The sequence below is a fragment of the Parambassis ranga genome, chromosome 22 (genome assembly GCF_900634625.1).
Source record: "Parambassis ranga chromosome 22, fParRan2.1, whole genome shotgun sequence".
In the NCBI taxonomy this organism is placed as follows: Eukaryota; Metazoa; Chordata; class Actinopteri; family Ambassidae; genus Parambassis; species Parambassis ranga.
Genome location: NC_041042.1, coordinates 19171024 through 19190575, shown reverse-complemented (window position 1 = coordinate 19190575; position 19552 = coordinate 19171024). Strand labels below are relative to the sequence as shown.

General features: G+C 43.5%; 1 protein-coding gene across 1 annotated transcript in view; it reads right to left on the bottom strand.

Moving 5' to 3' along the window:
• Positions 1-19552, bottom strand: part of LOC114427863 (protein phosphatase 1 regulatory subunit 37) — a 65152-nt gene that overhangs the window by 18002 nt on the left and 27598 nt on the right. The window contains exons 9-10 of the mRNA XM_028396072.1: positions 18027-18168; positions 17641-17807 (exon numbers count right to left, since the gene is read on the bottom strand). Coding sequence (XP_028251873.1) covers positions 17641-17807; positions 18027-18168 — 309 coding nt within the window. The remainder of the gene's footprint in view (positions 1-17640; positions 17808-18026; positions 18169-19552) is intronic.

Here is a 19552-nt window from a genome sequence, read left to right as displayed (position 1 = left end):
TGGTGCTGTTTGGCCATATGAATGGAAGCAACTCTAATGCAAACCATCAGTGTTATGTGCTCTCAGGTCAGACTCAGTGGCTTATTTATCAGCTGCAACAATTAGCACGATAGAACTAATGGCTAAACCAGCAAGTCCAAGAGCTGACAAGTCAGGCTAAAGGTCAACAAGTCTAGACACTTACAGTCAACAGATCCAAGCTAAGGAGCTAAGTCAACAGATTCAAGAGGTCATTGGAAAGAATAAAGAAGTGAGAATAAAGAGGTAGACCTGCAGCGCCAAAGACTCAAAAATAAGCTCCAAACGCCGAACAACAGAGTTCAGAAAAAGGTCAAAACAAGACTCTCTTGAACCAGATAAAGAACTTGACCACCACCAGACAAAACCTTCCTTTACCCCTCTTTCCACAACCAACAAGCCTCTCCTACCAACTTCAACATTCCCCCATCTTCAAATGCAAACTTCATCCCTTCTAATCCCCCTCTTATTCCCAAACTCCATTGCCTGTTTCCCCGACCCCCCACCATAATCCCGTCAGCCCCTCTAGACCCTGTTTTCCCCCCCATTGCCAAAACCTTCACCAAGAACTCTCTTTCCACTTTGTCCAACAATAGATGAGTTGCCATCCTTGAAACACAACTTTGAGATGTGGTTTTCAACAACACATTTTTACAAATACATTTCACATCTTTCCTTACAGAGAACTCTGGAGTCCTTGATATATCTTTTGATATATTATGATATAAAATTTCTTTTATTTGTTTAAACATGTCAACACAATGAGCATATAGGCATAGAGATAAGACTTTTTCTTAGCATATTTTACATTACATTACTCCAACATGGATTTAAAGCTCCTCAAAAGCTGCATGATTCTGACTACTACCACAGGTTCATGATACATCACACAAACTAAGCTCAGGCTAGACAAGTCAAGTCTATGTCAGTAGTGGGTATTATGTTATGATTTTGGTACCTGAGCACCCACAGGACCACCTAACAAACAATATAGATTTTATTTTAACACCTACACATTGCTAGGCTAGGCTAAACTTTTCCTTCCAGGACTGTAACACCACCATCAGAATGAATATTTTCAACATTTCAAATATTGTATAATTGCTTATGATATAGAGTTCATGATGGATACAAAAGAAATTAGTGTCATCATCATTATGCTTTCATCCCTCCACTTTCACTGTCACCCGGACACAACCTCCCTACTGACACACTGCCACTGGTGACACTCCATCATTACGACCACATTATCACTGCTGCCACTGTCACTGTCTGAACTTCAGTCATCACTGCCGTCACGTAATTAGTGCACACCCCGTGCTGCACAGGTGCCAGGTCAGCCTCACATCAAGTCAGCCGTGCTCACTCATGCTACCATATGACATGTTCTGTGGTGATAGTACTTATTAGCAAGCAATACTACAGAATATACTGTACATGTTTTTGTTATCTTTGCAAAAAACAAAACAAAACATCTTATTAGGTGTTTTTAAACTGCAGGGACTTTGTGCAATGTGGTGGGATCTTTTACAAGAACTGACCCCTAATCAGCCTGTTCATATTCTTATAATATTCTCATAACAATCAGCATAAGGAAAACATTCCCAGAGGCGAAATCTAAGCCTCAAAACTGTACAAGAATGTGTAAGGAGATTAAGTCAACCGTCTTTTTGCATTAATTACTCTTTTTGCAGGACATAACTTACTGGCCCCTGATAAGGTGAATCAGGGGACAGCTGCATTGAAGCCTAAACTACAGACCTTGACTTTGGCTAGCCTCCTGTCAGTGCTTTAATAAGATGCCTAGCAACATAGTGCATCACAGGGAATGCCAGGACATTGGTGTCTGGTGCCAGCATTGCCCGGAACCACACAGTAGCGTTGTGGGGAAAGGCTTTCTCTGACCTCTCCAACAGAGTGTGGCATCTGCTTTAATAAGGCTGCCCACTCCCACTCTCCCCAGAGCTGTGGACTGGGCACTGGCAGTGGCGGAGAGGTGGCAGAGGTAACAGCTGGCTGCGGCCATGGCGTCACGGCCATGGCATGACCACAGCTTTATTAGTGGTGTCCAGGACACCAGCTGATCCTCTCCCAGGGTCCCTGTCACACTGATGTCTTCATCACTAAGCTGAGTAGACAGGCCAGACCTGCCAGCTAGTGGAGGTGACAACAAATCCAATTACCTCCTCTCCATGGTGCCTGGTCCAGACTTGGAGGGTGGAGGGTGGCTGTGGGTATAGGGGGGAGTGTATGAGAGAGGATGTGGATGACATACAAGAGGAAGCAGTAGGACAAGAGGTGATATACTGACACTAGACTGACATTCGGGCTCACAGTTTGGCCTCCATAATGCACTGAGGATTACTGTATTTTTCATAACATTTCAGGACAAACAATCAGTATCTGTATCATAGTTTTTTCAGCTCTGTATGCCCCCAAACTGCATTTTGGCCACACAATTAAACTTTACATGATTAAGGACATAGCCAGGCAGGTGGCATTACACATTAATGATGGTCCCTCAGGTGGCCTAGTTTCATACTCTGGACTTCAAGTGTTAGTTCTGCATAAATAAAAACAAAGAAAAAGAAAAATATATAGATGCCAGAAGACCAGACCAACAGAAGAATGCGGTAACTGTGGTATTCCAACATTGCCAGAGCAAACTTCATCTCCCAGAATGCACTTCATGTGTTACTTTCTCATCTTGTCTTAGCCAATCACAGACATTAAGTGAGAATAAACTTTGCAGTGGAAGATAACAGACTATAAAATGTATGTTTTGTTGCTACATGCATATCAGGATTTGTTTTTTTTTCCTCTGAGGATTATGAAGTTTGCATCCAACACTGTGTGGCCCAAAGCTTTTCTGTCATCCAAAAAATACCAGTGATTCATCTGCTCTGCTTGTACGAGCAGCCCTGAGAGCCCAGCTTTAGGCCACGAGGTCCACAATGGGTATGCGATGTAGGATTCGCAGTGCACCCTAAGACATGTCATATGTCACCCTGTGGACTTATGCTGGTAATTAAAGAGAAGCTCTGGAAACAATCTGCACAGAGGGAGGGGAGACATTTACATATAGTACCCTCTGTCAATAATAATAAAACACTTCTAAATCAACAGATTTTCCTTAAAAGTAAACCTAACCAAGTACAAAATCCCTATCCACCACACACATTGTAGTATATACCCAGTGGTGGAGGAAGTACAACTACCCAGTATTAAAAGAGCTGGAGCTGATAGTGCCACCCGAATGGTTTACACTTTGGAGATAGCAACACAATCCATGTTTTTGTGTAGATCGAGGCAACTAACAAAAAGTAAGTTTACCTCTGAAACTCGATGAAGATACGTTGTGTGTTGCAGCAGTTTGGTTCAATGGATATCTGAAAAATGTATTAACGTTTAAATATCCTGAAGGTCAGAGATACCGTTGAGTAAAAGCCCTTCCTTCGTCAGGTAAGGAGCACAGACAGCCTTGGTTGACTGTGATCTTGAACGTGCCAAAACTTATTTCAGCCCATTTAGGGCCTTCTTTTATTTCCATACTGAGCAGAGGGGGTGCAGAAGGTTGACAAAATACAAACCCAATGAGCTGATGAAGCCTAGTTTTCAAACCCTGCTTTTAGACATTAACTTAATTAATTCCCCATAAACAAATTGGTTCTTGGGACAGAACATGTTAAGTGCTGATCAACGAAGGGCAGTATTGATCTGGGTTTGGCACTTTTGTCCTCTGTGTGGATTAAGGTGAAGGAGAAGGGAGGATGGAGGGAGAAGGGAAAAGCGGAATGAGGCAAACAGCCAAAGCAGGACTCCTCAGCCGTTCTGTTTTTCCCTCCTCACTCTGTCAGTCTCCTCTTTCCACCATGAGTCTAACTTTATCATCCACAGAGCCTCAGTGTCTGGAGTTTCGCCTTCAGTCGCTGACTTTGGTGCCCAACCGGAGAAGATCATTCACCACTTCCTCTCCTGACATCCCTCCATACAGGGATGGGATGATCGATTCATGAGCGCAGGAAAAAAAGGAGGGGATACTCAGAGGGTGTGTGTACACTGAGAGAGAGAGTTGGAGGGGGCTCTCACTTTTGAAGGTGGTTGAAGTCTTGCCAAGATATTTCATATTCATAGTTAAATATTCAGCGTGCATGGTGGACAGGGGCAATTTCTGCAGTCAGCCCGCCATTCAAAAGTGAAAGGGATGTGGCTGGTGGATGAAGGGAGCGAGAGGGAGATAGACACGCATGGGGCTTCATGGTAGTCAGATGAGAGGCTGCCAGCTGCTGATGGGTGACTGTTTGAGCGTGGCGCCTCAGGACATGCCCGCTGAAAGGCGATGCGATCCGATACCCCCCACTTATGCAGGCCTTATATACATATGCCCCCTCTTATGCAGAAGAGGGCCCCCTATCAATTGGAGAACTTTCAATGTTTTGGTCATTATGCTGAGATGTTTGAGCGAGCGTCGTGCATGTCTGAATGGGGAATGTGGACTTACTGGGCTATAACCACTGACAAAAAAGCTCCTCTGCATAAAAACAATCCTAAAATGTTGAATGAGACTGACTGTGCAAACTAACTTTTTGTTAGATACAGTGAAAGTGCGCACTATTGTCTGTGATCATTACATATTATACACGTTTGGATGAAAATGCCTGTATCTTAAAAGGAGTCAGATAACCTGAACACTGAACTTCAACCCACAAGGCTGGGGTTGAGGCTGGGTATAAATTAGATTTAATTTAGTCATTAAAGCTACTTGGACAAGGTTACACAGGCTACATGCTAGAGGACCTTCCTTCCGATTTAAGACTTCCCTGAATTTGGGCCTGATTTAAACCTTGCTGCCACTGATTAGTTCTGTGAGTACTCTAAACGTGTGTGGTGCCAACAGAATGATTTTCACTCCTGCTTCCTGCTAGTAGTTACACTGCAGCTGTTGAATTAACCAATGAGAGCAAGAAGCCTGCGAATTATTACCATTGGGATGTTGAAGTTGACAAACAACCAAAACATGCAGTAACTGGGGCTAAAAATATAGAAGATAAAGAAGTCTGTGCTGTTAGATGAGTTCCAGACAGACAGACAGACAGACAGATGGCTTAGTTTATTTTCCTGTTTATCATTTGCTCAGTTCAAATTGCAAAGTGTATTCAGCCAGTCTAATATACATGCAAATACTTTTAGCTTCTACAGCTACAATGATGGTCACTCACTTTGGTATAAAGTCCACTTCCGGCACTGTTGGAGGTCCGGCTGCTGCTCGCAACAACTTCTGTCTACTCTCTCTTAATTTCCCATTTTTCGCTATAAATACTTTTTATAGTATAGCACTGTGCCTCTGTATGTTTTTATCAGGATTCTCACTGTTTTTCTTGCTTGTGCAATTTCCTCACTGTGGGACAAATAAAGGTTCTTCTTAATATTAATCTTAAGTACTTTCAATAAAGCTGTTCAACATGAGAACACTGGGAGTCTCAAACCTTTGTTCTGTGACACTGCACAGCAGTGTTCTGTTCACATCCATTGTGTTAGTGTGAAGGCAGAACTCTACAAGACAGACATCTCGAAGCTATTTTTTCCCTCTTACTATCTATTAATTTATTTTTTATAATGTAGGTGAGACAAACCTTTAATTAAGTGTTGAGTGTCAGTGTAAACCAGTGCTTCAGTCTGCACCCTTCACAGCTCATTAACACTCAGTATATGCTGCTCTAAATAGACATCCTGGAGGCATAAAGACACATATAACTGCAAAGTCTAATAGAAATATACGTGATTACTACAGTAGTATACGAAGCTTATGTTTTTAAAAAGTTGACACAAATATTGGTCCTGCATGTGTCAGATGATGGATTTGAGTACACTACATTGTTTTTTTAATCATATTTAACACATTTTATAAGGCAAAATGTAACTTTTGTTGTTTATTGGCTCAATACCAGTTTGGTATACTTGTTCCTGTTATGAGTTTTGACTCCAGCCACACCTGTGTATATATAGTCTGCCTTATGGTTTCTTCCTTTGGCTGTATGCTCAGCTCATGTACTCTTCGGTTTCTGACCCAGTTTGTACTTCTTTTTTTTTTTTCTTTCTTTTTTTTTTTTTACAAATCCTTGCTTTGTTTTGCAGGTTTAAGTCCATTATTTTGTGAGCTGGCGAAACCTTTCCATCCTATCACCTTTGTAGCCACTTGGCTGTAGACGTGAAGACGTGGCTGTACCTGTGTTCACCAGATAGAGTGGTGGCCATTTTCATGACTTGGAAATACTTTCCTGGTGATGATGATGATAGTGGTAAAATTAAGGGATTCAATCTATACACGATATGTTTGTAGGTTCCTTTTACTGTGGAGCCGTAAGACCCACTAACATTTGCCTTTTAACAGGAACGGTACAATTTACTCCCAGGTCAAAAGATATAGATAAGATCATAATAGATAACATGAGCGTGTCTTTGTAGTCTGTTTAGCCTTAAAAAACCCTACATATACGCGTTAGTGTCTGTGTTAACAGCATACTATCCACTTCCTCTATAAAAATCTGAATCTTGGAAAATTAATCTTGGAAATTAGCTTAGCTTAGCATGAAAACTGGAAAGCAAAGACAGAGAGCAAAAGACTAAGGCTACATCCAAAATAGTTTTCTTTTCAAAACGGTGTTTTGAAATCTATCCCCTCTCTGGGACCCGGTTTATAGAAAAAGGGGATTCAGGCTCCCAAAATGTCGGATCCATGTGGATGAAACGCCCATACAAAAAATTACAATCCGGATATCCACCTCTCGGGGTGGATCTAGCCGGATTGGCTCAATGTGGCTCAGGTCTGAATGCAAATGCGGCTAGGGAATCCTGCTAGCGGTGTGATACTTCCGGGTGACGGGGACAATGTCCGGGTCACGTACTAAAGCTGTGGAAACAACTGTCGAACTACGACAGCTTCACCCTGAGTTTATTTTCGACAGGGCTACGGAATAAACTGCGAGAACGAGCGACACGGGACAACAAACAAGCCTGGTTAAACTGGATTGAGTGCGGACACATGTGTGTGAAACATGACATTCACTCATTTCAATTGTTAACACAACTTGGCCTGTGTATGCCACTGTACTGTTGCCTTGTTCCTACATCCTTTCCTGACTGGCAGCGTTCCATCACCTCCACTCTGTGAGATGATAAAAAAAAAATACATCCCTTCTTCCTGTGATATCGCAGGTCACACCTCTTGGTTTGGAAGAGTGGGAGTGATAAAAATAACAAGGAGATGTGATGAGAGATAGTCATCAAAGAGCTCCTCGTGATGTATCCAAACAAGCCGGAACTGTGGACTCTGCTCCCCTCCAGCCTCCATCAAGCCACCATACCCTGGCCTGGCCCCCCACCCTTCCCTCTCTTTTCCTGACTTACATATCTAAATGATTATACTACACCCCCAACCCCCAACTCACACACACACAGACACACACACACACACAGACACACACACGCTCAGAGGGGCTAATTAAGGCTTTAATATGCAAATGAGAGCCGCAGTAAATTACACAGCTGGCAAATATGCCTGTTTTTGCCTGAAAATACATCAGGAGTGCAGCGAGGAATGTGTTGCTGCAGTTGTTGTTGTGTTTGCAGGCAGACAGGGGATTGAACCCCCCACCACCACAACCACCCCTGTCTGCTGGAAAGGCTCATCCTCAGCTTTGTCCCCTTTCAGGCGTATCTGGAAAAATCAGCTCTTTAGTTAGAAACACAGTATCCAGGCAGTCAGAAAGTAATATTAATGCAAGTGACTCTGCAAGCTCCATGCTAAAGTATACGACTATGGTTGAGGACTGGTTTTTCTTCTTGTTTTTCAGACCAACAGACCTGTAGAATGAAAAATAATCCTGGAAAATATACTGCAATGTGTGAGCATTTGTTTTTACAATATTGATGTTTTTCTCACCAAAATGAAACATTTACACCCCTCTTTAATGTTGCTTAAATGCATCATTTAAGTAAATACACACACACAAATGTGGCATTTCATCCAGACCTCTACAGTCTCCTTTTAGCTTCTCTTCATTAACTCCCAGTGGGGTCAAGAATACACTTCAAAATCCTTCTCCTAACCTACAAGACTCTACATGGAAAACCTTTTTGTTTAGTAAAACATACAGTTAGCCTTAAACATAGTGTGTAGGGCTGATAGGTATAGATACAGTCACTTGTTGATATGGCCTCTGCCACAGGTGTAACAGGTATCATACATATATAGATATCCATTATAACTTGTCATGTTTGTTCTCTGTTCCATCCTCTCTGTCTCCTCCTTCACCCGGCCGACTGTCAGCAGGAATGTTCTCCTTATGAGTCGGCTCCTGTTCAAGGTTTCTTCCTGTTCCTGGGAGTGTTTCTTGTCACTGTTGCTCTTAAGGGGGTTCAGGCTCTGGGTCTAAGCACCTTGAGACAATTTCTGATCATAAAACGCGCTATATGAATAAAATCGAATTGAAATAAATCCTTTACACCTATGAAATAAAAAATGAGCAGTCACGTGACAAAAATTCTGTGAGTTTTTGGCTGATGTACAGTTGTGCAGTGGAAAAACGTGTTGCTTGTAGAGGTTATAAAAGTCTAAATACGGTAGTTACATATATTTAGCACGCAGAGGTCACATTACTTTTGGATTGGTAGCCCAGTTTGACGTTTTGTAAAATCAATAATCAAAAAATGATTTAAACATCACATTCTTTTTTTACATCATGCTAAACAGAACTTCCTATTAGCCAGGTCATCAGTTTCTATGGCACCGGTTTAGGTTTTAACAGCAGCTTTTGGGATGCATTGGTTTTTTTGATTGATTGATGAATAATCTCAACACATATTGCTGCATGTAAAGACCTTAACATTCTGTAAAGAGAAATATAGTATTTAATGCAATTAACTACATGTGTATGTATGATTGGGGAGACTGGGAGAAGCTGGTCTTATTCAGATCCGGTACTGGTTTCTTACTGGACCTGTAACACGCACATACCTGCACTGCCTGCCCCTTTGTATTCCCTAGTTTTGGCAGTGGATTGGTCTGTATTTAAAAGGCCTCATCTCATGGTTAAAAGAGCATTTTTTTTGTTGGATGCAGTTTAAGTCAAACTGAGATGTTCCCTGGTGATTCACTTGTTAAAAGCAGCCCTTCCTTCCTGCTCTCTGAGCTCAGAGAGCTGTATTGTGTGGTGTGTTTCCAGCAGGTGACTGACTGATCTGGTAGCAGCGTGAACCCTGGTCCCTCCAGCTGCTCAGAGCCGTTTTCCCCGCTGCCCTCCAAGGCGTTGCTGGGAGGTTTGTTCTGCCTGGCTGCTGTTGTCTTGCCTACATACTCTATTCCCCTGAGCAGCGGTGCCATCATGATGTGAGCTGAAACCTGAGTGCCGACTACATGCATGGTCAAGCCGTCCTGTCACCTAGCCACCCTACTGGGACTGACCGTGACAGGAAGGGTGCCCAAAAAAATATACCCAGAGACCTCTTTGTCTCACGCTGTTCCTAAAATAAGAATCCACACTCCTTCAAATTGTGCAGTACATCTCTCACAGCGATCTCTCAACAGACCCTCGTGTATCTGTTCTCAGATGTCACTCCCACGCCTCTCACACTCACAGCAATGCGATCAAAAGAAAGTCAAAACAACACGTTAACAGTGAACATTGCTGCATAAACTGGACGCATCTGATCTTTTCACTGACATTTATCAGCAGCCGATGTGATTGCTGTGTTTCTTTATGGCCATTCAGAGTCGCCACAATGGGAAACATCACAACTACAATGCCTCTGGGAGAAGAAGCACCTCGATTGTGGGACATGATTGTAGCCCAAAGTTATTGTTATATTGAATATAGCTATTGACAGTTTTGGTCTGGTTCTATTGAAAGAAAATGTTGTTTTGTTACAGTTATTAAGTGTATAGATCTGTACAGTAGTTTTGGTCTGGATAGTGGTCCAGTAAAAGAGGACTATGGATATATATATCCACAAGGTAGCTGATACCTAAAGAGTCTAGAATTTGTCAAACATCTTGAGAGTCTATAAAGCAGAATGGTGAAACAAATTCCAAAAATAAGGACCACAGAAAACAGACAGAAACATCCCATAATTGTATATAGGCACTTTTTTCATGGACAGGACACTGCGTCATACTATTGATGTTAAATAGTGATGAAATTTAAAGGTAGGGTAGGAGATTGCTAGATTGCTATCGGATTGTAAAGAGAAGTTACACTAGTTTAACTAAAAGTGCATCAGAATGAAATCTCCTACCCTACCTTTAATGTGTATAGTCGCACTATTTTTGTGACTGGAAGTGCAGGGGTGGGGTCCACTGTGGGTTTGTGGATAACATTACATGACATAACACTGTGACAATGTATGTCTTACATAAATAGCCCCAAACCTATGAGTGTGTATATCTGAAAAATGTGTTTAGGTAGTATGTCGGGGTGCTGTCTGTACTTTACCTGGCGCTCTGAGAGCAGGCTGCATGGAGGAAGAGGAGATTGTTCTGATTTCTGTATACTCGCCATTTATGAAATCTACAGCGCTTATGCTGGTGCCTGATGAACACGTGAGCATTTAAATGTGCACTGAGACAGAGACAGAAGGAGGAGAGACATTTTTTGTGCTTGTTCAGACACAGAGACAGACTGACAGAGGATATGTTCCCTTTTTATAATAACTGTACCATGTGGGATTGTACTGACATGTTTGGTCAAAACCAATGCATTTTGGGAAACAACTTGTTGATGTGCAGCAACAACTGCTTTTCTATGATCACTGGTAATGTCCTTAATCCTTGTAAATGTGTTAACACACTTGATTACTCCAGACCAGAAAACTACCCAAACCTTTTTTTATAGACTTGCTCATACTTATTGATGATCATTTAATCAAAAAGAAATCAAATTCTTTTTGATTAAATGATCGTCACCTGGCTGCTGCTTTTCGTGATTAGTGGTGTGTCCTTAACAAATGAGCCGGCTCTAAGAGCCAATTCTTTGTAGCGAACGCGAAGAGCCAACTCCCGTCTGGGAGAGCCAAATGTTCAGCTGCTGCTCAGCTCTTTTAAAAACCCATGCAGGTTGTGGTGGGACCTTGTTTTGATGGACACACCATGGGGCCAATCACGTGCAACGATGGACTAGGATCATACCTTTACATGAAAAGAGGAAGGGGGGCGGAAGCTCCGAAGACAGCGAGTGTAGTGGTACAGGCCAGGTAGCTGCCTGTCCATCCACTAAACAATATCTGTGCAAAAAGAAATAGAAGGCTCTGATATGAGGAGCCATTTAGGAGCTGTAAGAGCTGGCTCTTGTGGGACTCAAGCCAGAAGAGCCGAATCTTCAAAAAGAGCCGGACTCCCATCACTAATGAAACTAGTAAGTGTGTACTTAGTGTTTACACATGGCTTCTATATCTTGGCCTCATTTTTGTTAAATAAATAATGTGTTGTGTAAGAGTCAGATCATCATTTTTGTGATGTCCTCATATGTGAAACCATAAAATTCTTTTTTTCCCCACTATGACTATAAGTTGTTGGGCTAAACTGCCTGACTTTGCTGTCCTTTCCACTTTCTCCCAAAGAATCTGCCCCCTCCCAGGACCAATAAAACAACCTGCCGAACCTCCTTCCTGTTGTCTTCCCTTCCTGCACACACACACGCCATGCTGCTGTAATTATCACTCAGCGAGACAACAACGCTCTAACAGCTACACGTTGCTGACACACGACATTCAGGAGAGGACAGCGTTATCACCAAACACCTCACTCTGTCTTTCTCTCTCTCTATATATATATATATATATATATATATATATATATATGTGTGTGTGTGTGTGTGTGTCTCACACGAACAGGGACGCTCACGTCGGCCAAATCCGAAGTCAAATATTTAGGCATCAAACAGGTAAACAGCTCCCGACCCATGATTAAGAGAGTGGGGTGTTGGGTGTTCACGGGGCAGAGGAAGTTTAGTTCATTAGCTGGGTTAACAGAGTCCCCTGATAAGGATGTATAAACAGCTCCACCTTGCAGTGGCTATACATGGAGAACTTGCCCCTTGGAAAAAAAAGCTGTTTTCCACCAGGGCCAGGGTGCATGAATATTTTAAATGGGTAAATAATTAATAATTAACGGCAAACAGGCCACTGATCAAATAGAGCAGTGTGTGGCAACAGACATGAAAAATCGCACTCTTGTAAACAAAGACAAAGGACCCAGATTTTCCTCCACCTTCTTTTCTCGCCTCCTTAAATATGCGCATCTTCAATCCCCCCCCCCCCCCCCCCCCCCCCCAAAAAAAAAAAAAAAAAGCCACACACACACATATACAAAAAGGCACATGTATGAACACACACAAAAGTGGCACACCGTAACCCCCTCCGTCACTCACTAGCATTCATACCCACACTTATTTTCCTTCAGAAGAATGAAATTTTCACATATTCCTCAGCGACCCGGGGAATGTGACTGAGCGAGAAACACTTGATCTGGCCACCCGCTGTTTTCTGATGGAAAGATTTGCTTTTTAATACAATCGTCACTCCTCCCACCTGGATACGCCACGCCAAAGACAAATCCCGGCTGTGTGACTCTAAAACCTGACAGAGCTTAAAAAACTCCCTTATTACAAGTCCCTAAAAAAAACAATGCCCAGCCTCACTAACTCCTAACAATGGTGGAAATGCTAATCACATCACTCAGACTCTTAGAACAAAACAGAAAAATATGAAGGCTTTTTTCCTGCTAAATAAAAAAAAGAGAAAAAAGTGAGGAAGAGGAAGATGAAGAAATCACAGCTTTAATGACACACATTCTCAGAAGCATGGTGGCTCTTCAAAGCTTCCTTTTCAAAAATCTGGCTGCATCTTGCTGCTTGACTTTAGCCAGAGGAGACATTTCATAAAATCAGACTTAATCGTGTAAACAACAACGTGCAGACAAAAAAAAAAAACAACACTGCAAACAAAAATAAAACAACTTAGGAAGCTGGGCGAGGATCGCCTTCAGAGTTAATTTTAAAGTAAGCATTCCCTTCCTTAGAGATTTTAATTAATGCTTTAATATGCAAATAAGTTAGCAGAGATAAAATCATGACAAACAGATGGCAAGTGTGGGTAATTATTTTGTAAAATCCAGCAGGGGCATGTATTAAAGTTATGGCATCGTTTTCCTCGGGTCTGCATGCACAGCCACTGAAGGTAGAGGAACAGAGAGAGACGCTGATGAACTCAGCACATAAATGGCTAACGTGTGACAAATGTGCAACCCACAGTGAGTCTGAATAGACCACGAAAGACATCATGTTAAGTAATCCTGCAGTCAAAGATGCCCCTTTAATTCTAAATGAAAAGAAAAATTGAGCTAAAAGAACACCCAATTCACAGCACTGTGTGCAAGGTGGAGGTTAAAGAGGGCTCTCAAGTCTCACGCATTGAGTGTGAGACCGACGCATTTTAACAAGTTCACACACGCACATTTCCCACGTGGAGAAATTAATTAATTTCGACGCACAGAAGTTCCTATAAACTATCCTAAAATTATTTGGTATTTTTGGTTATTTTCCTGTTTTGTAATTTAGTTCTTGGTTTCTTTGTTGTTTTGTAGTTCTGGTGTTCCCTTCCTGTTTCTGGCTGTCTGTGTGATGTTTCCTTTGGTTCTGTCTTGTTTCCTGTTTTATTTTGAAAGTCCTGTCTCCCTTGTGCTTGTCCATGGCTGTGTTCGAAATCACTCCCTAATCACTATATAGGGCACTAAATAGTGCCTTCGCCATTTTGTAGTGCTGTCCAAAATCTTTGAGAAATTATAGACCCCATATAGGGCCCTCAATGTATCCCACAATGCATCATGAAAAGTAGTGTCCATCCGATGGTCACTACTTTTAGCAATATGTACCATCATGCATTGTGCAGACCGGGAATGGGAACGGACATTACGTCACCTGTCTTATGAATATAATGATGGTTTAAAGAATGTAGCATGAACGGCTGTGTTTGCTATATTTATGTTTTGCCATAAAACGTTTGTTGGGCTATAAAGGCACAAATTATGACTGCTAACAACAGAGTTTGTTTAGCTGGCAGAGATCGGCTTGTTTAGTTTGCGACAGCAATGACGTCATTAACAGCGACATACAATGAGAGAGGTAGTGTCCGAAATGTCTGAAAATGCTTTCACAATGAGTTCACTATATGGTGCCCTACATTGAACTCCCCATATGGGGAGTAGGGAGTAAGGAGTGAGTGAGTGATTTCGAACACAGCCCATATGTTTTACCTCGCTTTGTGTTTCCGCCTTTGTGATTGTTTGCCCCGTCCTAATGTGTTTCAACCAAGGGCGGAGTGGGTAATCGGGAGAGTCGGGAGGATTCCCGGTGGGTAGCTTGATTTAATGGGCCGTTCGGTGACGAGGAATAGTAGTAATCACGGTAGAATATGAATGAATGTTTGCAGCGCTGTTTGCGCTGAATTGACCTGTCTCTGAGACAGAGGGGAGTTTGGGAGCTACGATTTCACACAAACACCCCTTTGCATTGCTCACCGTTGGAGAAGCCAGAAGCCGTTGTGTTGCTGGCGTGTCCCAGGTGGGGCCATAAAACTGGTCCCTGTTACATGCGCTGCCCATGGGCCATTGCGCTCTTTGAGCCGGTGGACGTGAGTCTCTCCAGTGGGTTGCTTGCATCCACCGCGTTGGTCCAAGTCAGGGGGGGCACCACATATGTCCCCATCATGAATGCCAGTTCCTCGGATGTGCTGCTACACCCTCGGACGGTGGTGGGTGTTTTGGAGGAGGCTGGCATTGTGAGTTTGCCAGCGGGCACTACAGAGGTCCCTTCAGGTCTGGCTACAGTGGCCACCCAAGTTGTGGCTCCTACACAGAGTGGTCAAATGGAGGAGGTCGATCTGTCCATCTTACCCTTCGAGCAGCAGGAGCAAATGCAGACACTTCTCCAAAAGTAAGTTTCTGTCTTTTCTGCTCATGAGGGTGATTTAGGGTGTACTGATGACACGCCTATCCGTCAGCGGTACAAGCGGATTCCTCCATCCGAGTATGAGCTTGTTAAAGAGCACATCAATCAGCTACTTGGGACCAACATCATTAGGGAGAGCAGTAGCCCGTATGCCCCACCAATTGTGTTGGCACGGAAGAAGGACGGAAGTCGGCGCATGTGCGTGGACTACCATCAACTGAAAAGTAAGACCAGGAAGGACGCCTTCCCTCTCCTCCTCTCTCGAGGAGTCCCTAGATGCGCTGACAGGGGCCCACTGGTTTTCCACTCTGGGCCAGCGGGTACAACCAAGTCCCAGCAGAGCTTCGATGCCTTAAAGGCTAAGCTCACCACAGCGCCTGTGTTGGTGGCTGACTACAGCTCCATGGCCAACTACAGCTCAGTCGGTGGAATAGATCACTCGGCTCCTGGTCCTCCCGGGTGCTGGCATTCTAGTGGACACTTCCTGCAGTCCTTCTTACTGAATTGTGTGCATGCGTGTCGGAGTGCGGGCGCATTTGTGTGTATGTGTGTGGGGAAACAGGGACTAAAGTACAGTGGGTCGTTTAACCTGTATTGTTTGTAGGTTTATTGATTCTGATGTTTATATTAGTTTAAATTTATTTTTTTTTATTTTTATTATTTTTGTTTTGGTTATTTGAGTATACCTCCCTGAAAGCAGTCATTGGTTTTGTTTGTTATTGCTGGTTCCTTTAGTTGTCTTATTATTTTTGTTGCCATTTCAGTTTTGTACAGGTTCTCTAATCCCCACCAGGTCAATACGCTGCTTTCCAAACAATAAACCATGGGTGACAAAGGACATCAAGGCATCACTCAACAGAAAGAAGACAGCCTTCAGGAGTGGAGACAGAGAGGAGATGAAGAGGGCCCAGGCAGAGGTGAAGGAGAAGATCGGAGAGGGCAAGGAGAGCTACAGGAGGAAGCTGGAGAGCCAACTTGCCCGGAACAACTTGAGGTCTCACCTCCCCATCACTAACATCACCCTGCCCCCTTACCCCACCTTCCATTAACTTTGGAGTGAGTGGCACGTATGTGTGGGGTGTGTTTGTGTTTGCTTTAATTGGACTCTTTCTGTCCTCTTTGCACCACTCCAGCCCATGGCCGGAAAGCCCCAAACTGCTCTTACTCTTTCAAGTGGAGAAACCTTTAGCCTTTTTAGACCACCGATTTTACTGTGTCCAATCTTTATAATAAAATTGTATTTCTTGCCTTGGAACCTTGTGTCTTGCCTCCCTGGGTACTGAACCTTTCTCCTTGAGACTGTGATTGCCTTACCGGAGTAATGGTGTGTCCTCGGGCACTCTCCCGAGGTGGCGCTTTGGCGTTGGTGCTTTTTACGTGTAATTAAGCTGGTCATCTCGCCAGCGTGTCGCCACAGTAAGTAAAAAAGATGTAACAAAAGTTGTTTTTTCAGGACTGCTTAAAGTTCATTGTATTGAAACATTAACATAACAAAGATGCTGATTGTGTCCTGGCATTAGTATTTCCATTTATATATTATTTCATAGCAGACGCTGAGAGAAGGGAAAGATTGACAGTGCCCAGTGAGTTTGCAGTAGCCCAGGCACAGGGACAAGAAGAGGCCAGGATTTATTTGGCCATTTGTTAATATTTTCCTTACTGTAATAAAACATTTATATTACCTGCTAAATTGTTGCCTAATTTTTCATGTGGTAAATAATGGGCCAGTCTTGGCCATTAAACTCCCGGGCTGAAAAGTTGTCTCCAGCCCTGGTTTCACCAGTGTCCTTTTTTTCTTTTTCTTTTTACATCCTGTGCTCCCCTTTGTCTGTGCTGGATCATCTTGTTATGCTTTGATCATGTTACCTTGTGTTTCTTGGGTTCTTTAAGATTGGTTTGGAATATTTTATGGTTGGTACTGCTTGGTTTATTTATGTTTTTTTTGAGTTTAGGTTTTGTTACAATAAAGTCCTCTCTACCAATCCTGACATAAACAAGTCCAAGGCAGACTACGGTGTGCTGGTACAGCTGTCTGAAATTAGCGACCTATCAGCGCCCATCAGAAAATAGAATTTCTCAGTCAATCATAAAATAGATTGCCTTGTTGCTGGGTGAGGTCTGAGTTTCACCTGTAAGCACGAGATCCATGAACTGGCAGTGGATGTAACCTGTGCTCTGAGTGCAAGTTGTAGAGGAGCTGGAGGTGGAGAATCATCAGGAAAGGGATGGAACAGGTGCTACCATTATATCAGAGGGTTACAGGTGGACTTGGGTTTGTGTATAGCAGATGACAGTTATCTACAGTAACAATAAAGCCATTGGTCTTCATCCTCTAGGTACAATGAATGTCTGCTTAAAGGCAATGCAGCCCACTGTTAATGGGAAACCGGCGGAATTACCACATTTCATCAAGCTTTCAGTGCTAAGCTAAAATGATCCATTTGTATTTGAGTTAGTTTGTATTCTCCTTTTTTGCAAACTGCAAAGACCCTTGCAGAATATATCCCATGAGGCACCAGCTACAACAAACACAAACTGTGTTCAGTGTAAATAACTAAACTCCAGTGAAATAGCTAACACATGTTGTTTCAGCAGATGAGCCACAGTGTAAAGTTCCACCTACCTGCTCCTCTGAAGGAATGTCATCCACATCCAGACCGACGAGCGAGCGGTTGATCCTCAGAGCCAGGCTCAGGGCCATGAGCCCTCCGACTTTCACCTCATTCTGACGGAGGTCCAGTCTCTGAATCTGATGACTCTCTGCGAGGAACTCTGCCAACGCCACAGCACCTTCACCACAGAAAAAATAAACAGATGTCAAAGGGTTAACATTTAGATGAATAGAGGTAGCATTCAGAGCAGCTTTGCTTTGACAAATTTTTGACCCTCGTGACAAAAGTCATCATAAATAATTGCAGATGTGTGTCAACTCTATCATACACCAAAATGCAATTACTGGTAAAAGAAAAATTATATATATTTTAATTGGCCCCATGTTCATTGTTGTACCTTCACAGGTGATGTTGGCCTGAGCCAGGCCGAGCTGCAGCAGTGAGCGGTTCACCATCAGCGGCTCCCTGATGATCTGGATCCCCTCATTCCCCAGGAGGTTCACAGCCAGATCCAGAACCTGCAGCACCTTCAGCATTGGCTGCAAGACGCAGGAGTCACAGGAGTCCCATTGTTACAATGTAGCTCCTACCTGAAGTTGTGAAGTCTGACTCTGTGTGCGAGTGAGTGTGAAGAGACTGAGAAGTTTTAATTATCATTATTATTATGCAGTGTTTATTATTCCTTTTCATAATGTTTCCTCTCATGTTAAATGCTCAGAACTTCTGTTTTCACTCTCCAGAGCCACATTAGCATTGAAGGTTGATTAGCTTGGTGCACAAAAGCTGGGGGAGTCTGGGGCACGAGGGGCCCCGTGTCGCCCCAACAGCTTGAGGAGAAACGCGCCACCCACTCCTTGGTTGCCCCCCACCCCCCCCTCGCCTCGCCACCCTTGTTAAACTCCTCTGGTCACTGCTCCGAAGAGGGAAAGAAGGAGCACGGGGGCGGAAAGCAAGCCAGGAAGGCAACTGACAGACCCGGAGAGCGTCTTCTTCTGAGTTAATTTGCACCACGGTGACAACAAACACACTTGAGAGGACCCCCCTCACCCTCACCCCCCCTCCCCCTCCCACCTTCTTCCTCCCCTCTTCTCCTCGCTGAGTCGCAACACACAGAGGCACCACCACATCCAATGCGTGGCGGTGGTGGTGGCGGCGGTGGTGCAGGAGGAGGAGAGGGGAGAGGAAGAGCATCCCGAATGGATATGCACGAGGGATAATAGCAGACAATTAAAGAGGCGACTGCGTGGTTGAAAGTGTGTGAGAGTCAAGCATGGTTGAAACCTGTCAAACGTAAACCACGGGAGGGTTGGAGTGAGAAGTTTGAGGGGGGTAGGAGTGTGAAAGCACCAAAAACACAGTATGCTTTCACACATGACATGCTGGCTTTAAACAAAAAAACAAAAAAAAGGCATGCAAAGTATCCATGACATTCACCTCGGAGTATATTTAGTCATAATCGGCTAAATTCTGCAACTTGAAGTGAAGTAGATTTTAGGCCGCAGCTTTCAAAAGATAACACGCCAGGAGGACAGAGAGGGGAAGAGCACATACACCACCCAGAAAGGTTAATAACAGCTCTCCTCCTCATCATATTCGACACGGCCAGCCACGGGTCTAATTATCATTATTATGGCCTGCAAGGACATCTACTTATCCCCATGACTGGCAGGCCGCATGAGCAGCCCTCCTTAACACATATCTATTATTTAATCAAACTGTTCCTTCTTTTGGTAGCGCTGGGGGTGAAGATGAAAGTGTGTGTGTGTGTGAGGCAGGCCTTTAATTTCTAGCCTTTTGACTTCCACAATCGCCACTCACATGACAGGAAAGTGCAGTTTATGCTGCCAATCAGGCAGAAGGAATGCATGTTATTAGGACTGTACTATGAAGCACGTGGAGGCGGGACTCTTTCGGGCGGGTAGG